This window comes from Dipodomys merriami, unplaced genomic scaffold (assembly GCF_024711535.1).
Source record: "Dipodomys merriami isolate MVZ:Mamm:240054 unplaced genomic scaffold, mDipMer1.0.p SCAF_7, whole genome shotgun sequence".
Lineage (NCBI taxonomy): Eukaryota > Metazoa > Chordata > Mammalia > Rodentia > Heteromyidae > Dipodomys > Dipodomys merriami.
This window is the reverse complement of record NW_027206290.1, coordinates 51,483,497-51,508,308: the sequence shown is the minus strand read 5'-3', so window position 1 is coordinate 51,508,308 and position 24,812 is coordinate 51,483,497. Positions and strand designations below refer to the sequence as shown.

Genomic DNA, 24,812 nt, shown 5'->3' with positions numbered 1-24,812 from the left:
TAAGCACAGGCCTGCCCAGACCTCAAGGAAAGAATGGCGGAAAATTGGCCAGCAGCAAGCAGAGGTTGAGTTCTTATGCTGGCCCCTCACTCTGTGCCCTCCTGGGGCTCCCTGAGAAGAATATGGGCTACAACCAAAGTAACTAATATTCCAACCTTTGCTCTTAGAAGTTCCCGTGGTCCTACCAGTCCTGGGATGCAGGGTTATGAGGGTAAGCCAGGAGGGCAGAGACCCCTACCCACATCTTATAAGGGAGGTTATGAGGCTGCAGCAGGCAGCCCCAGAGAAGTGTGGGCAATAGAGATGTTGCATTAAGGCTTGTGAGCCCAGGGCTTATGTCACCAGGGGGCAGAAAATGTAATGTCCTGCTCTGTTTTCTGCTTAGGGAAGATGGGAGGAGCAAAGCAGGGGAGTTGAGATAAGGCACTGGACAGAAACACTGGCCAAAGGGAGGCTGTCAGCAGCAAGAGGCCTCTAGTGGGCAGGGACATGTGGGGTTCAGAGCTTGGAGGGTGCCACCCACAGCAGCATCTGCCATTATTCTGTGTCCCTAGCCCCTAGAGCGGACTCTAGAAACGGCCATGTTTGAGAAGGTGTTCCAGCTGGTGGGGCTCATAGTGTTGGGGACCCATGTCTGTAGTTACCAATTTAATAACATTGACAAGCACATGAAATATTTTGCCATTTCCGTGGAATATGTCGTGCATAAGTTCAATGAAGACCAGGATGATGAGTTTGCCTACAAGTTTCTGCAAGTGTGGAGAAGCCAACACCAGGTGCGTGACCAAATGTCCCTAGGAGGTGTCCATATTTGAAAGCTAGCAGGGTTGGGGGAATCTTGGATCTGTGAGAAAGAGCAAGTGAGTTTTTAATTTGGTGTTAAAAACAGTAACAGCAACAATTTGTAACACCCTCCCCCCGCCAAACAAAAGCTATTACTAAAGGAGCTTTGTTTTATTATCTTAATGAGTGTGGCTCCTGAAAAGCAGACAGAAGGAAGGAAAGCTTACAGAAAGGAGGAATCAGCATCTGAACTTGACATTGGCATGTGGGAGGAACAAGATCTGTTATTTCTTCATGTGGGAAATCAGCGGTGGAGAGAGAAGAACATGTCCTCGTGGGCTTCTCTACTAGTAGAAGACAGAGACAAAGTAGCCCCAAATCCACGAATGAAATGGTGGGGAGTGGGTGATATGAAGGTCAGTACATTGATTCAAGGTCACAGGGGGTAAGGAAGATTAGAAGCTTGTAGCTCCTTGGGTGAGTTCCCTCTCCAGTGGGCCTACCTGGTAGGACCTAGCCACATAGAGGTTTGGGGAGCAGAAGTGAAGGCAGCCACTAAGAGAGGCCTGGACTAGGATGAGCCAAATGTACTTGGAGAAGGAGGTGCTAAAGTAGAGGTGTGTTGGGGAGGCAAAACGTAAGGATGTGGGGATGCTAAGCTTGGAATGTCAGGAATGCATTGTGTGGTGTTTCTCATATGGATTGATAAACACTTCTTCGGATGCTTGCAGGATGTTAGTAGCCAAAATTGACAGGCCTGGACAAACTTGAGACCAGACCAGGGACAAGAGTGCCCTGGTCACTGGGAGGTGGGCATTGGGTAAGATGTGAATGAATATATGGATGGTGTGTTGAGCATGGGCGTATATGTGGCTAGTGTGTCAAGCATGGGTGGATATCATTATCACCAGAGTGAATTCCTGAGGCCCTAATTGAATGGGCTTTCTGAACAATTTCCCAGTCAGTTTGTGGGAAGTATGGCCTCAACCTGGGAGCATACCCTAGTTTGTTTTGTTTTCTCTCCATGTTTGGGAGTTATCATGGATCTCTATTTATGAAATGGAAATAACTTTTATATGTGTGTATGTGCTGGTCCTGGGGTTTGAACTCAGGCATTGTATCTGAGCTTTTTTTGCTCCAGGTTTTTGTGCTCTACCACTTGAGTCATAGTTCTACTTCTGACTTTTTGGTAATTAATTGAAGATAAGAGTATCATGGACTTTCCTGCCTAGGCTGACTTCAAATCACAATCTTCAGATCTACACCTCCTGAGTAGCTAGGATTACAGACTTGAACCACCAGTGCCTGGCATGAAAATAACTTTGAAAGGTGAGCAGAAAAAGGAGTGATAGAATGCTTGCCCAGGAATTACAAGGCCATGAGTGCAAGTTCCAGTCACTGCCAAATAAAGAAAATACATTTTAATGATGTTTTAGGATCCTAATACACATTCAGAATCACACAGGTCACTTAATATTCACCCCATCGAGTGTTTGCAAGATCAAACTTCTGGGCTGACTGTGCTGAGTGAACCATGTAACTTCCTAATCCCAAGAGGCCCACTTGGTTCTTTTTGTTAACTTACCTGATGGATTCCTGTGGTAGAGAAAGGGAGCCATTTAGCTAAAAGCAGTGTCTGACACTCTTGTGAGAATTGTCATATTGGTTATATTGTCAGGTATAGTTGTGGTATGGCAGGGCCTTTGCTGTGTAGGAGTGTGTGTGTGTGTGTGTCTGTGTGTGTGTGTGTGTGTGTGTGTGCCAGTCCTGGGACTTGAACTCAGGGGCCAAGTTGCTGTCCCTGAGCTTCTGCTTTGCTCAAGGATTATGATCTACACTTGAGCCACGGCCCACTTTTGGCCTTTTATTTTTGGATAGGTTATTGGAGATACGAATCTCACAAACTTTCTTGCCTGAGCTGCTTTGAACCACTATTCTTGTATCTCAGCTTCCTGAGTAGCTAGGATTACAGGCATGAGCCACTGGCATCTGGCTGTGTAGGTTTTGTCTTGTTGTTTGTTTTTAGAAAAGGTCTCCAAAGGTTGGGGCTAGCCTAAAACTCTCTGTAGCCCAGGCTGGCCTCAAACTCAAGATCCTATGCTTCAACTTCTTAATGTTGGTATTCTATGTCTGCCCTACTGTGCCCAGTAATATACAGGATTTGGTTGCATTAAGGTGTTATACCCTGAATATTCGTTGTCCTGGTAATTAATTAGCCAGTGAAAAGAGTACTGAAGAAAGATCCTAATGCATGTTTTCCCAAAGAAAATGTCCATTAAGTACACATTAAGAAAACATACTTAGAGAATGTTGCTAAGCACATCACTGATCTACACTCTCAACTTAACTCATTTTTTAAGGAGGAGTTAAATGGAGACATGAGGAGAAAAATGGACAGACATAAATTAGAAAGCAAGGTGCCAGGTATAAAGGTAAACACCTATAGATCCAGGAGTGAAGAGGTGGAGGCAGAGGCAGTAGGCATTAGGAGTTAAAGGCCATTTGGGGATTATATAGATAAACCCTATCTCAAAAACAGATTGAGAGATGGCAATACAGACAAATACACACACACACACACACACACACACACACACACACACACACACACACACACACACACATACACGCACAGTGACAGAGAAACAAAAATAGAGAAATAGAGAAAAGAAATGACCATGATAAGTATATCTTTATTGACATACATAAGTACCTTTGTATCTTTTTATCATTTTTTTCTATTTGGTTCTTTAGAAGAGTTTTGCATAACAACTTGTAAAATTTCTCTTCACAGAGGTGGACTTGGATATTTTTAATAGACTTAGAGTTGGGCCGTACAATTTGCAAGAAATACGAGGAAGACATTGACAGCTGTCCATTGCAACATGGCCCAGGAGCGAAAAAGGTTTGAGAATAAAATCAACTTCACGGTATATCACAAGTCTTTAGGAACGAAACTGATACTAAGGAAGGTCTGAGAAGAGGCTTAGGAAATGTGTTGAGGGGTACTCCTGGGTAGAATGAGGGTGCATGACCTCTGTCCTACCAGATTTCATGAATGTCCCCACTGAAGGCAGGAAGGGATCATCTGTAGCAGAGACAAGCTCTCAGTGTTGGGTGCAGCTCCTTTGCTCATAGCCAACTGGCTGACCACAGGCAACTAGAACATACTCATACTCATCCATGGAGGGAGCCCTCCCTCTGGTCCTAGCCCTATACCTTCCTGAGACCCTGGAGGTCCAGGAAGATGATGTCTGTGGTCCTTACCCTTCCTTTGTTAGTGCCCTTGGGATTGGGGTGGTTCCAGGCATTGACTCAGTCTGCCTCTCCCTCTAGTTTCTATGTCATAAGGATGATTCCTGGAGAGCCCGAGTTCTGACATGATCACTTTATGGGTGACATACGATCCATGGGATTTGAGAGCTTCAGAGTGGTTTTCTGTCAAGGGAAGGTTGGTCATGGATGATCCTATTCCCCAACCAATAGCCTTGGAGGCAGCCTCCTTTGGGGTGGGCTTGTGCTGTTGTTGCTCAGGTGGATGGAGCCTGGCAAGGCCATCTCTGCAGGGCCCCTCAGACCCTTGGGGTGGGGACATTTTATTTGGCATCATATATTCTGGTAAGGCTATGAGTGGACAGGATGTCACAGGGATAGATGATGGTGGTTCTAGCCAGATGGGAAAAGGGATTCAGCAACCTTTACATTTTGTTTTGGTGAAGCCCTTAGCTTTATCCATGAGGATTGTCTTTAGGTGACTGCTTTGCTTTTCGTTCTTTACTTTCCTATTTTAGTGTTTAACTCAAGATATCACGTAAACGATGATATCAAATATTGATATTGATAATATCAATGCATATTGTATTTTTTGAATTTGTCTGTTACTATTATTTTTTTCAGGTTCGCTGCATTTATATTGTGGAGTCTCTAATCTGGATTACCCAGTTCAAAGTTATGAACAGCACCTGCATACAGACATAGGTGGAATGGGGTCTTGGGCCACCCACAGCAGAATCCCCCTCTCCCTCTGTATTAGGACAGTCTGTAGTCCAAGGTCTATGCAGCACCAGCACAATTAAAGGCATCTCACAGCATCTTCTGTGTCCCTGAGCAGTTTTGGGCTTTTCTGCCTTGTTTTCATATATGTCACAGTCAGTGATAAGCAAGAAAACGTCATTATTATTTGACCTTGCCTATAGGTGCAGAGTGCTTAGTAAGCTTTATAAAGCATTTCATCCTTCATGTGATGGTTTCTTTCAGTTGTTCTTCCCTTGTTTCATCCATTTATTCTCATTTCTCTGTAACTTTCACTCATGTACTCAGAAGGAATGCAGAATATTTTTCACGACAGTTGTAGCCTATAGTCTCACTGTTCCCATCTCAAGGACAAAGTTCTTAGTGACCCTTCTATAGAGGGGCCAACCCAGGCCCAGGTCTAGGAAAGGAAGAGGGTAACTGATATTTATTTATTTATTTTCTTTTTTTTAATTTAATTTTATTTTATTTGAGAACATACTGTACAGAGGGGCTACAATTACATGGGCAGGATAATGCATACATTTCTTACCAAGCATTGCAGCCTCCTCCTTTGTTTACCCTTCACCTCCCTTCCCAGCCTCCCCCCTCCCCCCACCCAATTATAGCCCCCTCCCCCCCACACCGACATTGTAAAGTTGGTTTTGACATGACATTTTGTACTTCTCATTGTTGCAACAGGTCCACCTGAATCCTTAAACGACATGTTTGTCCCCATCTCCTCCACATGTTATACTGACATCAAATATAGTGAAAGCGGGGGTTACACTGTGGGGGAGAGACATACAAAGCAACAAAGAAATAATCTTATAAATGCATTAGAAACACATGCATGAAAGAAATGAAAAGGTATGAGTCAAGCGGAAAAGGTCAGATAATGTGATGTTAGGAAAATGAACCCTTAAATAGGTAACTGATATTTATAAGAGGCTTTGCTTTTATGGACAATGCATGTTGCCTGACTAACAAAGTCATCCTCTCCAGGAACAAGAGCTTAAGAGACAGTGGTTCTTGTATTTATGTCCCCACCTGCTCTCTGCTGCCTGTGCTCCCTATCTGGGACTCATCCTGGCTTTTTCAGCTGTCAATATTACTCCTTGTCCTTGAGAGACCATAGTGTCAGATCTCCACCCTGAGGAGCAAGTCTTTCTCATCATATCTTGGTGGGGTGAAACCTTAGAGGGGCAGAGAGACAGGAGAATGGAAGTAGGGTGGCCAGGAAAATGGCAGAGAGGCATTGGTCATGCTGTTTGGAAGAGCACTGGAAGAGTGTTCCTCCATCCTTGGTCTCTGTGGATTCAGTGACCCCTGATAAAAAGTTGAGCCCTTTCCTGGCCAACTTGTGCTCATGATTTTGTCATTGTCTTGGTGGGACAAGATGGAAACAGAAGTATTCCTGGATGGATCTTTAGTCACAATGATGGTACTCTGCCCCAGCATTGATGCTTTGACCTAGTTGTAGGATTTGTAACATCACCCACAATCTGGTAGTGGCATGCTTATATTTCCAAGTGCAGATGTGTGGTCAGCAAAGCTAGTTTGTTACTGGCCTCAGACTCAGCAAGGTAGAGTCCTTATTCATGATCCCTGAGTTCTTTATTCAGGGCTCAGATGTTCACATAGTCCAGGCCTGCTGTTCATAGATCTCATGCCAATTTCCATGACTGACCATCAAATATATCTTGTGTTCTTGGTTCATCAGCCCTGTGTCCATTTTCATAGATGTCTTGCAATATCCCTAACACATAAAACATTAGTTAATTGGCTTTGTGACCAATGTTGTAAAATAGTTCTCTGGGGAACTCTTAATATTTTAGCAATTATATATATATATATATATATATATATATATATATTTCTCTAGGGAATTCTAGTATTTTAGCAATTGTGTGAATTGTTGCTAGTTTATTTTGTCTAAGGCCTGTGTCTGACCTCTGTGCCTAGCTGTCACAGAAATAACATGCTCCTACTGTGGACTTCATGGAGTTGATGCTTAGAACTAGGTAACAGCCATCTGTTGGGGTGCTAAATTTTGTGCCTTGTCATAGGATAAATACAAATTAGTAGGTTAGTAATGAAAGCAACATGTTGAAGAGATATTTTACTCCCAGCATCTCTTTAGCACTCTTCGTAACAACTAAGATATGGAATCTATTAAAGTGTCTAACTAAAGATGAATGGATAAAGGGTATATAGTGTATACACAGTGAAAGATTATTCAACCATGAAAAGGAAAGTCTTCCATTGGTGACAGCATAGATAGACCTGAGGATAATATACTGAGTGAAATAAGACAGACACAAGAAGACAAATACTATATGCTCTCCCTAGTAGGTACAATCTAATAGAAAATTTAACATTGTAACAGTAGGATGTAGAAAAATGTAATAATGGAAAGATGATAACACCAGGAGTTATGTGGTTAGAGATACTTATGCAAGAGTACAAACCTTTAGTTGTAAGATGAATGAGTTCTGCAGATATGATGATTATTACAAATAAGAATGCACTACCCAGGAGACTATCCAAAGCCAGTCCAGGCTGACAAATCTAACTGACTTTTATTTCCAGTTAATCAGCAAAATCCAGAAGTAGAGGTAAGGCTCAAGTGTTAGTGCCAGCCATGCCATGTTTGGTTATTTTAGGCTCAGCACTAAAGTAACCAAAAAAAAAAAGATGTGAGGTAATAAATTTGCTAGAAATGGAATGACTTAGAAAAAATTATATTAAGTGAAGTAAGCCAAGCCCAAAGAATATAGGTCCCATGGTTTCCCTTATTTGCAATAACTAGTATATGTCTGAGACAAGCAGAAAAGGTCAGATAAGTTGATGTTAGGTGAAATGAGCCCCAAGATAAGGATTCAAATGTTCTTTCTTGCAATTGTTTCTAACGTATTTATAAGATGATTTCTTTGTTGCTTTGTATGTCTCTCCCCCCATGGTATAACCCCTGTTTTCACTGTATTTGATGTTGGTATAATTTGTGGAGGGGAAGGGAAAAAACAAATCATTTAAATAGGGATACAGGTGGATCCATTGCAACAATGAGATGTATAAGTCATTATGTCGAAAAATGAACTTTACAACTTTGGTGGGAGGGGGGTGTGGGGAAGATGGGAAGGGATGGGAAGGGGAAAAAAGGAGGAGGCAACAATGCTTGATAAGAGATGTACTCAGTATCTTGCCCATGTAATTGTAACTCCTCTATACGGTATTTTCACAATAAAAAATAAATTTGCTAGTTAGTTTGATTATGATGGTAATTTAATAGTTTACAGATGTGTGAAAACATACCCTTTAATATTTTTATCAGATATATCTCTAAAACTGTAAGAACACAAAAACATAAGAACCATGTAACTATCTATAATCCCTTACAAAAAGACACATAATAATCCCCAAAAGGGAGAAAAGAATAAAAATAGAAATTTCAAGACAGATTTTTCTAAAATTAAAGGGAGAATTTATTTGAAAATAAAATATGAATAAATTCAGAAGAGGGAGGATACATCTTGCTTGAGATATTTACAATAAAATGTTAATTGCTCAAAGTTCTTCTAAGATTCTTGAAAGCCAATAAAAAGAAAAGGAAAGGTAATACATTAGAAAATAATAAGTAGGATAAGTGACAGCAAGAGCTCTGAGTAAAATTTGGATATCTTTAACCAATGCCAATATTGTGAATCAAATCAATACACTATAATTACTCTTCTACCTAATTGAGTTAGAATAGTGGTAGGAAGCAAGCATTATCATTCAACATTTCCAAACTCAAAACCATGACCAGAAAACCAGTAGCATCCATATCACCTTGGAGCTGGTTAGACATGTACTGTCTTATGCTTTACCCAGACCCATCCAATCAGCACCTGTGTTTTAGCAAGATTCATAGAGGCCTCATGGACACATTAATTCAAAAAGCACAGGTGCAGTGCACTGATTCTCACACTTGGCTGCACATTGGAACCCCTGGGGGAATTGAAGTGTTGGTTTCCTGAACTCTCTGAGAGATTCTGCTTTGTATTGATGAAGTAATGGCCCAGGGTCTTAAAACTCCCAAGTGCTAAAATTGGAAAGTAGTGACTACAGCATTAATCAGTGACTAGCAATAGATTCTAAATATGAGTTTCTAGAAAGGTTTTGCAACAATTCCTCAACTAGTCTTTTGTATAATCCCTCAAATATATCGAAAAAATATTCAGAGTGATAACCACAGCCGAAGACATCAAACCACTAAATAACATCCAGTAGAAAGACAACTTAAACAGTGTGATGCTTTTCACAACCTGCCTGGAACACTTATATCCATTTGTGTCTACTGCACATTGCCACTTCTCATACAGGCTGGAGCAAATGCCCAGCTCGTGTCTCTCCAGGAACTTGATGCATACTGATTTTGGATTTTCACAGAAAACAGGAACTCTGAGAGCTTGAGGGGTCCATGTCCACCTTCTCTCTCTCTATGGCCCAGTCCCTGGACAGTGGAAGAGACAATGTTGTCCTAAACAAGTGGAGTCCAGAGGATAGACATTCATTAGGTCAGGTGGACAGCTGTTATCCACAGAGTCAACTCTATGGAAAAGTGGAGGTGCTTGGTTGTTGACTGAGTCTCTTGAGAGCTGCTTAGACCTGAATGAAGGCCAGAAGCCAATAGATGAGAGGTGACTCCCAAGGCAAGGTCACAGGTGCTTGATTACATCACAAAGTGTGTCCTCCCTGCAGTTTCTGGGTTCAGTGGATGAAGATGGACCAGAGATCAGGACACATAGAGTCTCCTGACCACACCATAAGTTTGAACTGAGAGACTTGGAGGCCCAGGAGAACCTCAGGCTGGACCAGCCAGCTAGGGCCCAATTCCACAAGAAAGAAGGGGCCAAGCAGGAGGAGCAGGTTTGAAAGTCGCAGTGGGTTTGGGGCCAAGACAACTTGGGTCAGAACAAGTTTCACAGTCCCATATTTCAGTGGGTGGTGGGAGGCATAGGACCAGGTAAGACCGCAACAGGTTCTACAGAGGCAGGCAGTTGCTCCTAGAAATACAGACTACATTTAGGATAAAAGGAGTGGAAGACTGGTGGAAGAGATTAACTAGGTTGTCATGTATGAGGAGAGGGGTCACTGTAAAGGGTGACCCTGACAGCTTGGTCTTGAATCCAGATAGGCCGATACTGAGAAGGCAGTCTGATATGATAAGATCTTTGAACTATGAAATTGACTTAGAATCAAACTGGAATCATTTTTTTTTGTCAAGATTTAACCCAAAGAAGTAAATAACTAAAGCTGGAAGGTTATAGGGGAAGGTACTTTATGTATATGAGCCTGGTGACAAGAACTCTTCATGAAAGACAGTCAGCACCACAGCTTAAATTAAAAAAAAATGTGTCATCATCCTTAAGCAGTCATGCAAAGGGTTTCAACTCAACATGTCAGTTTCTGAGTAATGCATCTTGATCAATATTACTCCTTTCATCATTTTGCCCCCATCTCTCCAGACTGCCTGTAGAATCCCAGTCTCCCTAAAGCTACCAGTCTTTCAAGGAAATACTTTTGCAAGGACATCCATCCCATGCTGTCTAATTAATTACCTTGGGCAGATACCACCCTATTTATCAACCCATGTTGCCAAAGTTTTGTTTAAAATGTACTTATGTAATCCTCATTTCACCTTTAAGACCATCTTCTCCTCTTATTCTCTTCAAATATACTTAGGGCTTACAATGGCATGTATATTCCCATCACAGGCCTCTGATGTTCCCAGCTAAGTGCAATCAATCTTTAGAGAAACGTCGTGTGATAAATCACTGACCAGTTCACCAGAGGCATCAGCAGCAGCCATCATTTCACCAGCACCAGCACTGAGAGGACAGGAGGATACCATTTTGTGCCTCTTGACTCTGAGGCTCTGGGACCATGACCAGAACCTGGTGGTTCTTTCTCTTCCTCCTCACCTTTCTTGTGGCCATGGGAGTCAGCATAGACCCAGCCAAGAATAAGATGAAGGTGTTGAGGCCATTCACATTTGTCAATGTTTCAAATGCTAACGTGAAGCAATGTGTATGGTTTGCAATGCAAGACTACAATGAAGAGAGTGAGGATGAATTCATCTTTATGGTGGTCAAGATAGTCCGTGCCCAGGTGCAGGTAAAGATCTTCTCTCTAAATGGGACATTGACATGTGGTTGCACAGGTAGAACTGAGAATGAAAGAACGGATCTGTGAGAAACAGGTTGCTATGGCACGTAAGTGTGCACACACACTACAGAGTAACAGCAGTGCACACCTAGTATGGTCCATTGTTCTAAGTAGTCTGCATAAATCAATTCATTTAACTCCAAACTTTGCAAAGTGTTTATGCTTTTTCTAAGGTTGGGAAAAAATCAAGGAGGAAAAATCAAGCACCATGAATATTTTGTAATAATGGTGCCCAGGCCACATTTGAACCTGGTCTTCAAAGCATGGAAGGTGGAGTTAGAAAGAGGCATGTGGCACTGCTGAACTTGTGACTCAGTCGTGCCCTCTCCACTGTTCTTTACCTTTTCTTTTTCTCTTTTTGTCAGTCATGGGGCTTGAACTCAGGGCCTAGGCACTGTCCCTGAGTTTTTGTGCTCAAGGCTAGCATTCTAGCCATAGCTCTACTTCCTGTTCTTTAACTTTTCAACCCAACATTTATATAATGGATGTGAAGGCACATTGATTTCATTTATAAAAGTGTGTCACTTCACATAGCCATGAGTTGCTCAACTCTGTCTGGCAGGTATTATTTATATAAATTCTGATATAAATTCTGTTGGAGATGAGTGCTTCTTGGAATTTTCAATATGATAGTCACAGCTCTGAGATTCAGCTAAAGGCCCTCATGGTTAGACTGAAGTTAACTGCAAATAGCAATAGCAGCTGGGTGATGTGGCTGGTAATTATACCATGAAACTTAGAGGAGGATGGAGTTGAAGAGGTATTCAATGGATAGGTCACTATTAGCAGAACTCACATCCCCGTGCCTTGGGAAAGTGTTTAATTACTATTGCACTTCCAAGATACGATGTTGGGAATATAGAATCCTTCATTGATTTGGAACTCTTCACAATCCATCTCTGAAGGTGGCTTCATAGTGTTGAGATAAAAAGGAAATGACCTTGTCATGTTCCCAGCCTTTTTCACACTTCATTTCCTTTAGTACTCAAATAGTAATTCAGGAAGTTTCTCATGAGCCACTTTTGGAATAGTTGCTGTAGATAGGTTGGTGAGAATGATAAAAAGGATCAAAGTCTTAGAGGAGCCAGAAGTCCAGTTAGTTGAAAGGAAAACTCCTAAAAATCCCCTTAAATCAGGAATTGGAGATATGTTGTTTGTTCTAGTGGCATTGAATATGGGGATGCTGAATGTCAGGGCAAAGCTTTCTTAGGCAATGTTTCTCAACTGGAGAGAGAACATGTAAATGTCCTACTGCAGGGCTATACTATTACTAACAAAATGAGGCCCTTGGGTGGGACTTAGGTCTCAGTAGGTATTAAAGACTTTCAGTGTGATCATGGTACATAATCATTGCTGAAACACACCATTTTAAGAGTGATATTTAAAGACCTTAAGGCAGAGCAGGAGTAATGTGTGAAGTGGTGAGAGGCATTTTATTTTGGATTACTCCAGAACTAGATCCTACTGGTAGAATTCAAAGGCAAGTAGTTTATTTGGAAGACCATATCAGGAAGTACCAAAAAGACAGAGGAAAAGGAAGACTGGATAAGGAGAAGGGCCAATGCAAGTTCAGTAAGTGAAAAAGTAACCACCATGGGCAGCTGGTTCTGTCTTCCCAGAGACTGTAGAGATGGATAAAGATGTACAAAAACTACCTAGGCCAGGCACCAGTGGCTCACATCTGTAATCCTAGCTACTCAGGAGGCTAAGATCTGAAGATCACAGATTGAAACCAGCTTGGGCAGGAAAGTCCATAAGACTCTTGTCTCCAATTAATCACCAAAAAACTGTAAGTGGAACTGTGGTTCAAGTGATAGAGAACTTTGAGCAAAAGAGCTCAGGGACTGAGCTCAAGCCCCAGGATCATCATTGTTAGAGTAGATTAGACTTTGCCAGAAAACCATGTAGATATCCAGGTACAATGAACATAGAAAGGTCTATTGTTAGTAAAGTGACCAGCAAGAACCTTTTTCTTCTCACAAGAGAGAAGTGCTGGCTATTGTTTGAGGTGATTTACATAACCTACTGAGGCTAGGAGGGGCTAGAAGGGGCTAGGAGGTGGAGATCTTGGTGTGGACGTGAGTGCCAGGAGCTCTGCCATGACAGACTAGGATTTATGGCTGCTACCCAAGTAGTAGATAAGGGGACTTGCAGCTGCCTAGACCTGAAGGTCACTCTAAAAGGGCTCTTGCTGCCTTAAAATGGTGGTAGCTGCCCCAGAGGAATGCCATCTCAAGGTAAAAGAGGGGGGGTTGAAGGCTGATTATTTACTGCCTTTACTACATGGGCCTAGTGTTGCCAAAGGAAAGAAGCATGCTAAGCTATGGGAAGGGAGTTTATTGGGCTAATAAGCACCAAAATAAAGAAAACAAAACAAAAACCTACCTAGGAGTTAGGCTACCTTACAGTTGAGGAAGCTGAGTTGTTTATTTACCTACTCCCATCTGTCATGGATTGGGAGCGGCTCTGGGCCCTTAGATTCTGTTGAAGGGAGAGAGCCCCAGGAGCTGGTGTGGGTTTGGAAACAATGTGGGAAATGGGGTAGGGCTCACAGCATCAGCTACAGTAGAGAAACAGGGAGGATTGGAGAGTACAGGATGAGAAAAAGCAGTTAGACATCCTTGAGTACTCTTACGAGGCTCTGCTGTGGCTGGCTGCAGATAAGGGAAGAGACTATACGATGGTGAACCTTGTGAAGCATGGCCGAGATTTTTTTTAAAGTTTATTTTTAAGTTTATTTTTTAAGAACACTAAAACGTCAGAAAAATATTAGGTCAGAGAGTGCTTGGGTTTCCTGTAGAGACCACTATGTTCACTCACTGTCACAGGGCAGAATGTAAACCCTGGAATTTGGATTCAAGCTAGAATTAGGTTTTACCTTCAAGAGGCCCCTATGTGTATCTCCAGGAATTGAGTAATGGTTATTATCCTTCTCATAAAGATATGTCTGGGCTGGGAGAAGAGGACAGAGAGGCAGAATGAGAGGAATTTTGTGTTTGTCAAAACTTATAAAATTTAAAATGGAATAGTGTGTGTGTGTGTGTGTGTGTGTGTGTGTGTGTGTGTGTGTGTGTGTGTGTGTGTGTGTGTGTGTGTGTGTTGGTACTGGAGCTTGAACTCAGAGTCTGGGTGCTGTCTCTTTAGCTCTTTTGCTTAAGGCCAGTGATCTACCACTTGAGTCATAGCTCCATTTCTGGCTTTTTGCTGGTAACTTGGAGATAAGGGTTATATAGACTTTTCCTTCTTCAACTGTGATCCATAGATCTCAGCCTCCTGAGTAGGATTACAGGTGTAAACCAACAGCACCCAGCCAAATAAAACATTTTTGAATAAAATTTCACCACGGCTAATCCACAGATCACAGATCGCCTGGAATACCTAATTGATGTCAGAATTGCTCGCAGTGATTGTAGAAAACCCTTAAACAATAATAAAATCTGTGCTATTGAAGAGAAGGCCAGCCGAGAAAAGGTAAGTGGCAAATGAGTCATCTATAACAGGCCTGGTGGCTCCCAGCCTCACGTGGGTTGATGAAGGTCTCTGGGTGAATTGGAAAACCTGAGGATGCCCAGATGCCTTTGGAGATCAAGTTGGCTCCCAGTACTCAGCCCCAGATGTCAACATTGTGGCTTGTAGAGGAGATAGGGCTTTGAATGTGGACTTTCCCTGCCCCTCTTCCAGGGGCAAGGTGCTGTCAATACCACACCTATCTCAAGCTTCTGGACTTTTGATGCAAGAATGCTGACCTATGATTTCTGAAAGTCTGTCCTGTTGGATCCAGACTAAACACTCAGCTGTTGTGGAGCCAAGTTGCTCAAGCCTGTGTCGGTAAAAAATCCATTTATTTACTCCTCTACTCGTACAAACTTACTGAGCACCAGTTGCAGGTCAAAGCAGGTATTTGAGATTAGGCAGTATCTAGAACCAGATGGTCTCTTTCCTTTTGCTCAGAGCCCATCTCAGAGTTGGATAATTGCATACAAGGAAACAGGGTTATTTATCTGACTCCCATTTATCATTGGCTGAATGCTACTCCAAGAGCCCTTGGCTTACACCCTCCTTGGCTTAGTTAGCTCTTGCTGAGCTGAGCGAAGGTTAGTATGAATGTCAGGGAACTAGCCAGCCAAAGGCTTATTTGGTCTAGACACCTTTAGTCTTAAACCTGTGCACTATTTTATTTGGCAATACATAGTAAACTCAGGACCTCGGGCTTCCTAGATAAATACTCTACTACTTGAATCATGCACCCAATCCTTTTTGCTTTTTAGTTTTTTTTTCTCATGTAGAATCTCGCTTTTTCCTGAGGGCAGCCTAGGACCAGAATCTTCCTACTTACCCCTCCTTTGTAGCTAGAATTACAGGCATAAACTATCTTACCTGGCCCTAAGCCTATACATCTTGACCTCAGAGTTGGAGTAAAGCCCAGGCTGTTCATTCCTGAGCTTAAAATTGAGGAAGTAAATCCCCAACTGGACAAGTTTGCCCAACAGATGTATATTGGGTAATTTTCATGTCACCAATTAGTATTAATTAAAACAACAGATTCCCTAATATCAAACTGTAACATTGACTTACTTTGTCTGATTTTGTGGTGTAGTGGTTTTACAACCATTTGTTAGTGGTTTGTTCTTATTCGCATTACCTGTACAGGTTAGTGAAAGTTGGGACAAGTACATAGTAGCCTCCATGTGGAGTTTGCCTGGTGAATCTTTAGCTTTGGTCTTTTCTGGATGAAGACACCAAATACATGAGGATGGTATGAGGTTTGGGGGACATTTCCTGGTTGCTTTGTCCCAGGCAGCTTTGTTCAACTTGGTTCTGATGTATATGTATGTGTTCCCATCCCTTTCATGACAAACTTCCAGATGCCTCTCAGTGCTCTAGGCCATGCTTCTTAAAAGATGGAAGAATTGGTCAGGTGCTGGTGGCTCATGCCCATAATCCTAGCTACTCAGGAGACTGAGATCTGAAGATCACAGTTCAAAGCCAGCCTGGGAAGGAAAGTTTGTGAGACTCTTATCTCCAATAAACCACCAGAAAACAGGAAGTGGTGCTGTGGCTGAAGTGGTAGAGTGCTCATCTTGAGCTGAAGAGCTCAGGGGTAGCGGCCAGGCCCAGTGTTCAAGCCCCACGACCAATCCCTACCCCCACCCCCAAAATGGAAGAATGGCCTTCTTATTTTACTAGATAAGTTGTGGTTATACTTTGTTTCTCCATTACATTTAGTTCCTGAATTTTGCTAGTCTGATGCAGGAAGATGAGTTCTTTCCTTCTCCCTCCTCTCCCACAGACTGAATTAATCAAAAACTGAGTTTGCCTTAAAAAATATTGATTTGGCCCCTTCATTTTTCTATGCCTCTCCCCTTGCTCCCCCTCTCTTGCATACCCAATTCCTGACACCAACTTTGTTGGGCTTTAGCTTCATCTTTCTAAAGAATTATACTGTTTGTGCTCTTCCTAGAGTCTATTATACTTCAGTTAATTCATTTCTAACCATTTGGATATCACTCTGTGTTTACTTCTAGATTTTTATAGGCACATTCTAGGTACCCACAAGGGAGGAGGGGTAGAAGAATGATCAGGGGAAAGGAGTAGAATGTAGGCAAGCATGCATTGTATGTACATTGAGAAGAATAAGGATAGGGGTGGGTCTAAGGGGGGAAGAAGGTATTAAAGGGATGACAGAGATCAAGATGCACTGTATACATAAGTTGCTTTTTTGAATGGAAAAATTCAGTACATAAAAATTAAGAAACCTAACCTAAAAATTAAGAAAGGTGAGGGAAGGGTTGGGATGGATGGGTGAGAATGTTTGGGGTAATGTTGATCCTATATTCATAAACTGCTCTGTAGAATGGCAACTCTTTTATATAATTGCCTAAAGAAAAAATATTAAAAATATTGATTTGATATTTTATATTATATATGTCAAATAAATAGTAAGCAGCAGGGATCACCAAAGAGATAATAAACTGCAGGGACCAAACTACTTATTTCTGTCTCTTCTGCCTCTTATCTCCTATATGTGACTCTGTGATTCTCACGGTCAGGAATACAGTTGTCAGTCTGCCCATCCACCCACCTATCATCCATCCATCCATTCATCCATGTGCCCGTGCCTCCATCTATTACATCCATAGAATATTTAGTCATTTCCAAAGGATTTTTAAAGGGATAGAACCCTTTGGTACAAAAGGCATGTTAGGCTCTGAATCTTCTAATTTATTCTTATCCTGATTGGTTAGAACAAATGGATATATTTAATCATCAAGACAACATATATTAGTCTGGGTTTAATAGAGAAATGCTTTCTTTCCATTGTAGGCAGTATGAAAAAGAATTAAGCCAAGTTTATGTGTGACTTACTATCAGAATGTTAGGAGTGCTACCCTTGTTGTCTACCTGTGGTCAATATGGGCCAGAGCTACCTCTGTAGAATTGCTGGCCATTGGTGATCCTTAGCCTCCAGCTCTTCAGATTCTTGGGGACAGTCCCTCATGGGTAGGGACCCATCTAACCCTAAGCAGACACCAAACAACAAGATATTTGTTTCTCCTTTTTGTTTTAGCATACTACTAACTTACATTGTTACTATCTTTTTCAGACAGTACATTGCACCTTTTTGGTAGGAGCACTTCCCTGGAATGGAGAATTCAATGTGTTGAGCAAACAGTGTTTTGATGTCTAATTGTGTCTTGGAGACCCATCTACCACTGATCAACCTTTCTCTGTGATAAAAAGCATCTGCAGACATAAGAGTATGACCAACGTGTTTTCCTCATGCATGCCTTTCTGCCTACTGTTCAACTGTTTTATTTTCATAGTATGTGGGGACAAAAGATAAGGTCTTCCCTGGCAAAAACTCACCCTAGGAATAAGTTTGTAACTGAAAATAATGAATAGGATGAGGGCTGTTCCATTTCCCCATGGCAGATGGAAAGTGGAATATATTTAGATTGGATAATAGTCCCTTACAATGGGTGCTAACAGATTTCCTCCCAATGCTTCCTTGGCCCTGATGTTTCTTTATGAGAGTTCTGATTGGACATGTCACCTGACTTGGAAGGAATTTTTACTTCTTCTGTGAATGGGAACAAGGGTCACTGAGCATGTAGTCAGTCACTTTTAAAAACACGTTTTTGGTCTTTTGTCAGTGTCTGTTTTATTTCATTAGAGTAAATGTGTTCTTGATGTAAATGCAAAGCATTTTTTTCTGACTAATCATAGTTATAGACTATACAGTATTATTCAATAATAAAGGAGTAATTAACCTCTAACCCCCCCCCCCCAAGATAATGGTCACAAAGCAAGAAGGTGAGGGTAAAAATGTCAGGTAAGTGACTGAATTATCATTGTGTTCCTGTGTGTGTGTGTGTGTACATGTGTGAGAGAATGACTTAGAAGAGGGAGAAGTATGCAAATAGGGATGATAGGAAGAAACAATTCTTTTTCAAAACGCTATTGACCATAAATGTGTTTAATGAGAATTTATTTAATTATTGAGAAATTATTCAATGAGTAGAGAGATTCAGTTCTGCAACATACAAAGATTCTGGAGATGGGTTGTATAATAATGTATTATAATTGATATATTTGAACTTTACCTTTAAAATGGTTAAAATGGCAAATGTATTGCACCACAATTTATAAAAGAAACTTACACACACACACACACACACACACACACACACACACACACACACACACACACTTTTTTTGTGGGGCTTGAACTCTGAGTTAGCTGAAGGCTAACACTCTACCACTTGAGCCACAGTGCCACTTCTGGTTTTCTGGTGGTTAATTGGAGATAAGAGTCTCACTAACGCTCCTGCCTGGGCTGGCTTTGAACCACAATCCTCAGCTCTTAGCCTTCTGAGTAGCTAGGATTACAGTTGAGAGCCTCTGGTGCCCAAGGGGCTTATTTTTAAATTATTTTTACTTTTTTGTGTTAGGACTCCAGCTTAGGGCTTCATGAGATGTCTCTCTTTTAAGCATAGTGTTGGGGATGATTCAGTGGGGCAAGTGTGTTTCAAATGTACACACACAAGCCACGTTTTACTTTCTGGCTTGTTAGGCAATGAAGGTTTTTACTCTTTCTGCCCTAGGAAAAAAACAAGGTCACAAAACTCAAAGGCATAGGGCCTTGTCCTTTTAACTTAACCCATTACCTGTGTGAGTATCAGGACTTCCTGCCCCTGAGTGGCTGGGTTGAGTTAGAGGCAATAGATGGGTCTGGGCTTTCTCTTTCTATGTACTTGGCACATGTAGACATATCAGATACATTTGTCATGTCTAGGATCTAGGAACAGAAAGTCATTAGGACCTGGAGACATATGGCAACTCCTGTAGGTGTGACCCCCAAGTCCAATGTATGGCTCTCTAGTTACTGTTTTTGCTTGATGGAAATTGGACAGGACCAGTTATAACAGGGCTAAACTCAGGTAGAACCCACTGCTCATGAAAGGGGCGATTCTGTTCCTAGCCTTCTGCTATGTTCTATGTATCTTGGTCTCTGTGACTTTGCAATAAAAGAGATTGCTAACCTAACATTTGGAAAATGACAAAAAAAATCTGTGCTTTTTTTTTCTTGTTCTGTGGCTTGAACTCTGGGCCTGGGTGCTGTCCCTGGGCTCCACTTTTGCCCCAGGCTAGCACTCTACCACTTGCAGCACCACTTCCAACTTTTTCTGTGATTAATTGGAGATGAGAGTCTCACAGTTTCCTGCCTAGGCTGGCTTTGAACCACAATCCTCAGATTTCAATCTCCCAAGTAGCTGGGATTACAGGCGTGAGCCACCAGCGCTTGGCTAGCATGTGCTTTTAAAGCCATGTTGTTTTCTTATTTGAATATGTTTTACTCTTTCTGTAGCCCATCTGTCTTCTGCTGGTGATGGGCCCATGTGCAGCCTCAAGAAAGAAGGCAAACAACTTTCAATCCTGAATAACAGCCCTCCACAGATTTGTAGATCTGACTCCCACCCCTGCCAGGCTCCTCTTCCTCTTCCCATGAGGCTTGCCACCTTTCTCTGCCCTTAAACCATGATCCAGTCACAAAGGAAGAATCTCCACCCTAGGGACAAAATGTCCTTTGCAGAGACCTTTAAACTACATAATGTGCATACACATCAGTCCCTAATTCTAGGGAAATAGGGCCATTCAAAAGTAACTGTGGTTTCCCACCTTCTCTTGTAGCCACAGGAGGCCCTAAGCCACAGGAATCTGGGTAAAATGAGTAACAGAGGGAGCTTGCAACAGGACATACACAGAAGAGCCACAGCCAGGGTTGTTATTCTTGGCAATAGGACTGGCTTGTGCCATAAAAGGCAGAGGGGCTGAAGAGTGGAGGGAAGCAGGTATGGCATCTTTTCAGGCAACAATGTCCACTGCTGCAGAGTAGTCCTGGTTAATGACTGTCTTTCTCCACCATGTGGAGCACATGGCAAGTAAGTTTCAGATCTTGGCTGGCACTGGAAATCAGGTTGGTGACTGGGCAGTGAGGTTCAAAGCAGAGGTAAGTTCTGTGGGATCTCTGAGTATCTAGGCCTTACACCCTCCCAACTCCACTCAAAGACAAAGGATACAGCCAATAGCTCACAGATAGGAGATTTTTATCTCAACTCTGCCATTGTCTGGTTTCAAGATCTTTCCTAACTCAATCTCTAGTTGCACTCCAGTATTCTGAATGAACACCACCCCTTGCTTGCTTCTGACATAGCAACCAGGGTTCAGGAATTGGTAGTAGTATGAGCTGAGCTGCTTCAGTATCCTTTGCTTGCTTGGGGCTATTGGTGTTTGGAGACTTGCATTTGGAGTCAGACCAGAGTACTGGGGATGGATGACAGAGGTGGGGAGGAATAGAGTTCTGGCTGGCGCTACCTCCTCCCCCTGTTTCAGTTCTTTGGAATAGACCTTGTTCCTCAAAAGAGTTGAAACAAATTACTCCTATGGCCGTATTTTTGTTTCTAAGCTGACACTGATTGTTCCAACTTTCAACTAGGCCAAGGACAAAGAGACTGCAAATTTTTGGTTCAAAGAATAGAGGGTTCTAAGATGGGGAGGATGGGGAGGTATCAAGTTGGCAGCCCCCAGGCTCCATCTCAGCACAACAGAGCACGCAGCCTTCCAACAGTGGTACCCTGAGTGTGAATCTGGGACCAGCGTCATGAAAGCCCTCACTGGAGAGTTCTTGTCTTCATGGCCTTTGTTCCCTGTCTCACACTGAAGTGATCCCTCCCTCACCTCCCCACCTGATTTTATTTTACTTTTTGTTGGGCTTGAACTCAGGGCCTGGGCACTGTTCCTGAGCTCTTTTGTTCAAGGTTAGTGCTCTACCACTTTGAGCCACAGCACTGCTTTCTGGTTTTCTGGTGGTTCATTGGAGACAAGAGTCTCACAGATTTTCCTGCCTGGGCTAGCTTTGAAGCGTGATCCTCAGATCTCAGCCTCCCATATAGCTAGGATTACAGGCCCCATGCTTCTTATTTTTTTACCTAGTGAGCTTAGCCAAACATGTATGGAGAACAGGTTTGTTTTGCTTTCCAGCCCTATTTGCTTCTTCTGGCCCCAAACCTCAAGTAACCCTGCAGAAATCAGTGTGTCTGGGTGCCTGTTGAACTCACTGGAGTCCCTCCTCAGTGCCTCACTTTTTTGGTGGGAAAAGAGGAAGAGTGGGGTCCTATCCATTGCAAAAGTGAGGAACTTGATCCTGTGGGGGGAACTTGCTACAACTTAAACATTTGCAGCAAACTTCACTCCTGAGACAGGACCCAGGGCCAGGCTGCAGATCACATTCTCGAAAGTCCTGCCGGTAGGCTCTCCACACTTCCTTGTGCCAAAGGAACTGTGTGATGAAATGAGGAAAATATCTGAAGGGTTTTCCTGATCTAGCAATCCTGGAGCCAGATTTGAAGAATCAATGAATCAAACTACAGTTATTGTGTACCACGTAAGGATATCAAGTCAGTGATGATGCCCAATGTTTTCTCTCACATGTGAAAGATCTAAATCATAAACATGCATGAAATCTTATACAGGGTCATATGCAATATACACAAATTGACTAAAGTATGGTATGTTCAGGGGAGGATTCTACCTGTGTAGCTTCTTTGAACAACTAACAGTTTAACAAAATGAATTCAAGGAAGTGGAAACGTGTTGTCGGGAGAAGGGGACAGGTTAAGAGAAGAGAGAGAAAATGAATGGAGAGAAGAAGGATGGGAAAATACAGTCATGATTCTCAAAGTACGTATATGAAAAATGGAAAGGGTCAGGTAGGGTTGGGAGAGAAGGGGGTGAATAATGAAAAGGAGTGACATCAAGATAATGCTGTACTAAAAAACTGACATATTGAAATGCTTTTGTACAACTACTTATTAAAAAATGATGGTGCTTATATCGAATGGATCTCATTAGATTTATAATGGAGTTGAACAATTCCTACCATCTAATGATGTTACTGCTATCCTAACTTTGTAGTTTCTCACATTTTTAAAAACTGATTCTGGTTCAAAAAAATGTGCTGTTGGTGGTATAAAAGTATAATGGCTAAGCTGGGCTTTGGTGACTAACCTAAAATCATAGTTACTCAGGAGGCTGAGTATCTGAGGATTAAAGTTTGGAGCCAGTCAGGGAAGGAAAGCCCATGAGATTCTTATCTTCAATTAAACATCAAAAAGTTAGTAGAGCTGTGTCTCAGTGGTAGAGCACTAACCTTGAGTGAAGAGAGCCAAGAGGTATAGGGCCAGAGTTGAAGCCCAATGTTTTAAGCTTCTAAAAGTAGGAGACTTTCTAGCCAGCCAATCGTTTAAACAGAGAAAGAGGGAAGAAGGAAGTTCTAATATGTGAACTAAATCAGTACCCTCTATACATCCTCAGAAATGGAACTGAGAGGTAAGGAGGGGTGGACACTGATTTTTGTCATCTATGGCTTCCCTACATCTGATTTTCACAATGGAAACTTGGACCTTTACTTTTTTGTGCTGGTTCTAGAGCTTGAACTCAGGGCCTGGGTAATGTCCCTTATTTTTCCATTCAAGACCACTTGAGCCAGGGCTCTGTTTCTGGCCTTTTGCTTGTTAATTAAGGATAAGAGTATCATGGGCTTTTCTGCCTGAGCCTCAGGTCTCAGCCTCCTGAATAGCTAGGATTACAGGTGTGAGACATTCACACCCAGATTGACCTTTTCAATAAAAGCAGTTTTTCATTAAGAAGAAGTCCAATACTATGAACATAATTAATTTTGAGGGTGGCCTTCCTGCATAACCCTTCTCCTCAGATAAAAGCCTGTGAATGGTTCAAGACTCCCAGATTTGCTTTCTTTTGAGCTTAACAAATTATTGTCTTTTGTTCCAGATACTTCTTTGATAAATCTCTCACAACCTGTTTATAACACCTATGTATAGCAGATCTCTTTTCCTTCAGGAAATGCACATATTTTAAATTTCATTCAAAATTATACATATTTTACATAAGTCTACTACTGATAACATATTTGAGTTGTTTCTCTCTTGCTCTTTCAACTATTAGAAACTATGTCGCATGAATTTATTTTTGCTAACTTTGTGCAGATAGCAAATATTTCTGTGGACTAAAGTCCTAGATGCAGAACATTGTGTTGACAAAAATGTAACTTTTATATGTTTAGTAGAGATTGTTAAATCAATGGCTATGAGGATTGTTGGATTCCCTCTCTCTAAAAATACATGAAGGTGATTCATAAACTTGGCCTTGAGATTTAGTTTTTTTCTGCAATGTGAAGGAGAATAACATTTTATTGATTGCTAATTTGGACTTTCGTCATTCAAAAAATTAAGCATATTTCCTCTTGTGTATTAGCAATATATCTTCTTTTTTCTTTTTTTTTCTTTCTTTCTCTTTCTTTCTTTCTTTCTTTCTTTCTTTCTTTCTTTCTTTCTTTCTTTCTTTCTTTCTTTCTTTCTTTCTCTCTCTCTCTCTCTCTTTCTCTCTTTCTCTCTTTCTTTTCTCTTTCCCTCCCCCCCTCTCTTTTCTTTTCTTCCTTTGTCAGTTGTAGGGCTTGAACTCAGGGTCTGGGAACTGTCTCTGAGCTCTTTCACTAAAGGTTAGCACTCTACTACTTTGAGCCACAGCTCTACTTCTGGTTTTCTGGGGGTTCATTTGAGATAAGAGTCTCATTCACAGACTTTCCGACTTTCCTCCCTGGGCTGTCTTCAAGCTGTGATCCTCAGATTTCAGCCTCCTTATCAGACCCACCTCTGTCTCTGTCTCTGTTTCTCTGTCTCTCTCTGTGCTGGTCCTAGTGCTTGAACTCAGAGCTTCATGTTTCATCTAGCTTTTTTTGCTTAAGGTTAGCATTATACCACTTGAAACACAGCTTCATTTCTGTTTTTTTCTTTATTGTGGTTAATTGGGCATAAAAATCTCACAGACATTTTTGCCTAGTCTGACTTTGAACTCTGATTCTTAGATCTCCATTTCCTAGGAGTATAGGCATAAGCCATTAGCCATTAGCACCTGCCTATTTCTTTTTTCTTTTATTTGTGTAGTCATTACTTTTCTCTAAGTTTTCTGTTGGACTTCTCTGTATTTAATAAATGACTTGTAAGAGCTCTTTCATATAATGGAAGTTAAAATTTCCTGTGACACATTTGTCAACTTCTTATCATTTGTCTCACTTCCAAATCACTAGGATGGCTATAATAAAATAGACAGTTCATATTGGCAAGCATATGCAGAAACTGGAACTCTCATTCATTGCTGGTGGGACTGTAAAATGGTACAGTCACTGTGGAAAAACATCTTGTAGTCCCTCTTATGTAGTTTAACATGAT

General features: G+C 41.7%; 2 protein-coding genes across 3 annotated transcripts; both read left to right on the top strand.

The window, feature by feature from the left end:
- Positions 1–523: 523 nt before the first annotated feature.
- On the top strand, positions 524–4,885 carry LOC138817203 (cystatin-12-like). The gene is made up of 3 exons (XM_070007610.1): positions 524–776; positions 3,578–3,688; positions 4,681–4,885. Exons 1-3 carry the CDS (start codon positions 582–584, stop codon positions 4,759–4,761), a joined length of 387 nt encoding a protein of 128 aa, XP_069863711.1. The 5' UTR covers positions 524–581; the 3' UTR covers positions 4,762–4,885.
- A 4,670-nt stretch (positions 4,886–9,555) lies between these two features.
- On the top strand, positions 9,556–17,760 carry LOC138817202 (cystatin-8-like). 2 transcript variants are annotated; one of them, XM_070007608.1, is made up of 4 exons: positions 9,556–9,705; positions 10,554–10,953; positions 14,362–14,475; positions 17,609–17,760. In XM_070007608.1, exons 2-4 carry the CDS (start codon positions 10,723–10,725, stop codon positions 17,690–17,692), a joined length of 429 nt encoding a protein of 142 aa, XP_069863709.1. In that variant the 5' UTR covers positions 9,556–9,705; positions 10,554–10,722; the 3' UTR covers positions 17,693–17,760. The 2 variants fall into 2 exon arrangements, with proteins under 2 accessions (XP_069863709.1, XP_069863710.1); XM_070007609.1 differs by having other exon boundaries at positions 10,522–10,953.
- Positions 17,761–24,812: the final 7,052 nt, after the last annotated feature.

Excerpts from the sequence above, each read along its gene's own strand:
- LOC138817203 (XM_070007610.1), top strand. The coding sequence starts at position 582 with ATGTTTGAGAAGGTGTTCCAGCTGGTGGGGCTCATAGTGTTGGGGACC. Across the intron at positions 777-3,577 it reads TGTGGAGAAGCCAACACCAG|AGGTGGACTTGGATATTTTT; the intron begins GTGCGTGACCAA and ends TTCTCTTCACAG. Across the intron at positions 3,689-4,680 it reads ATGGCCCAGGAGCGAAAAAG|GTTCGCTGCATTTATATTGT; the intron begins GTTTGAGAATAA and ends TATTTTTTTCAG.
- LOC138817202 (XM_070007608.1), top strand. The coding sequence starts at position 10,723 with ATGACCAGAACCTGGTGGTTCTTTCTCTTCCTCCTCACCTTTCTTGTG. Across the intron at positions 10,954-14,361 it reads TAGTCCGTGCCCAGGTGCAG|ATCACAGATCGCCTGGAATA; the intron begins GTAAAGATCTTC and ends GCTAATCCACAG. Across the intron at positions 14,476-17,608 it reads AGAAGGCCAGCCGAGAAAAG|ACAGTACATTGCACCTTTTT; the intron begins GTAAGTGGCAAA and ends TATCTTTTTCAG.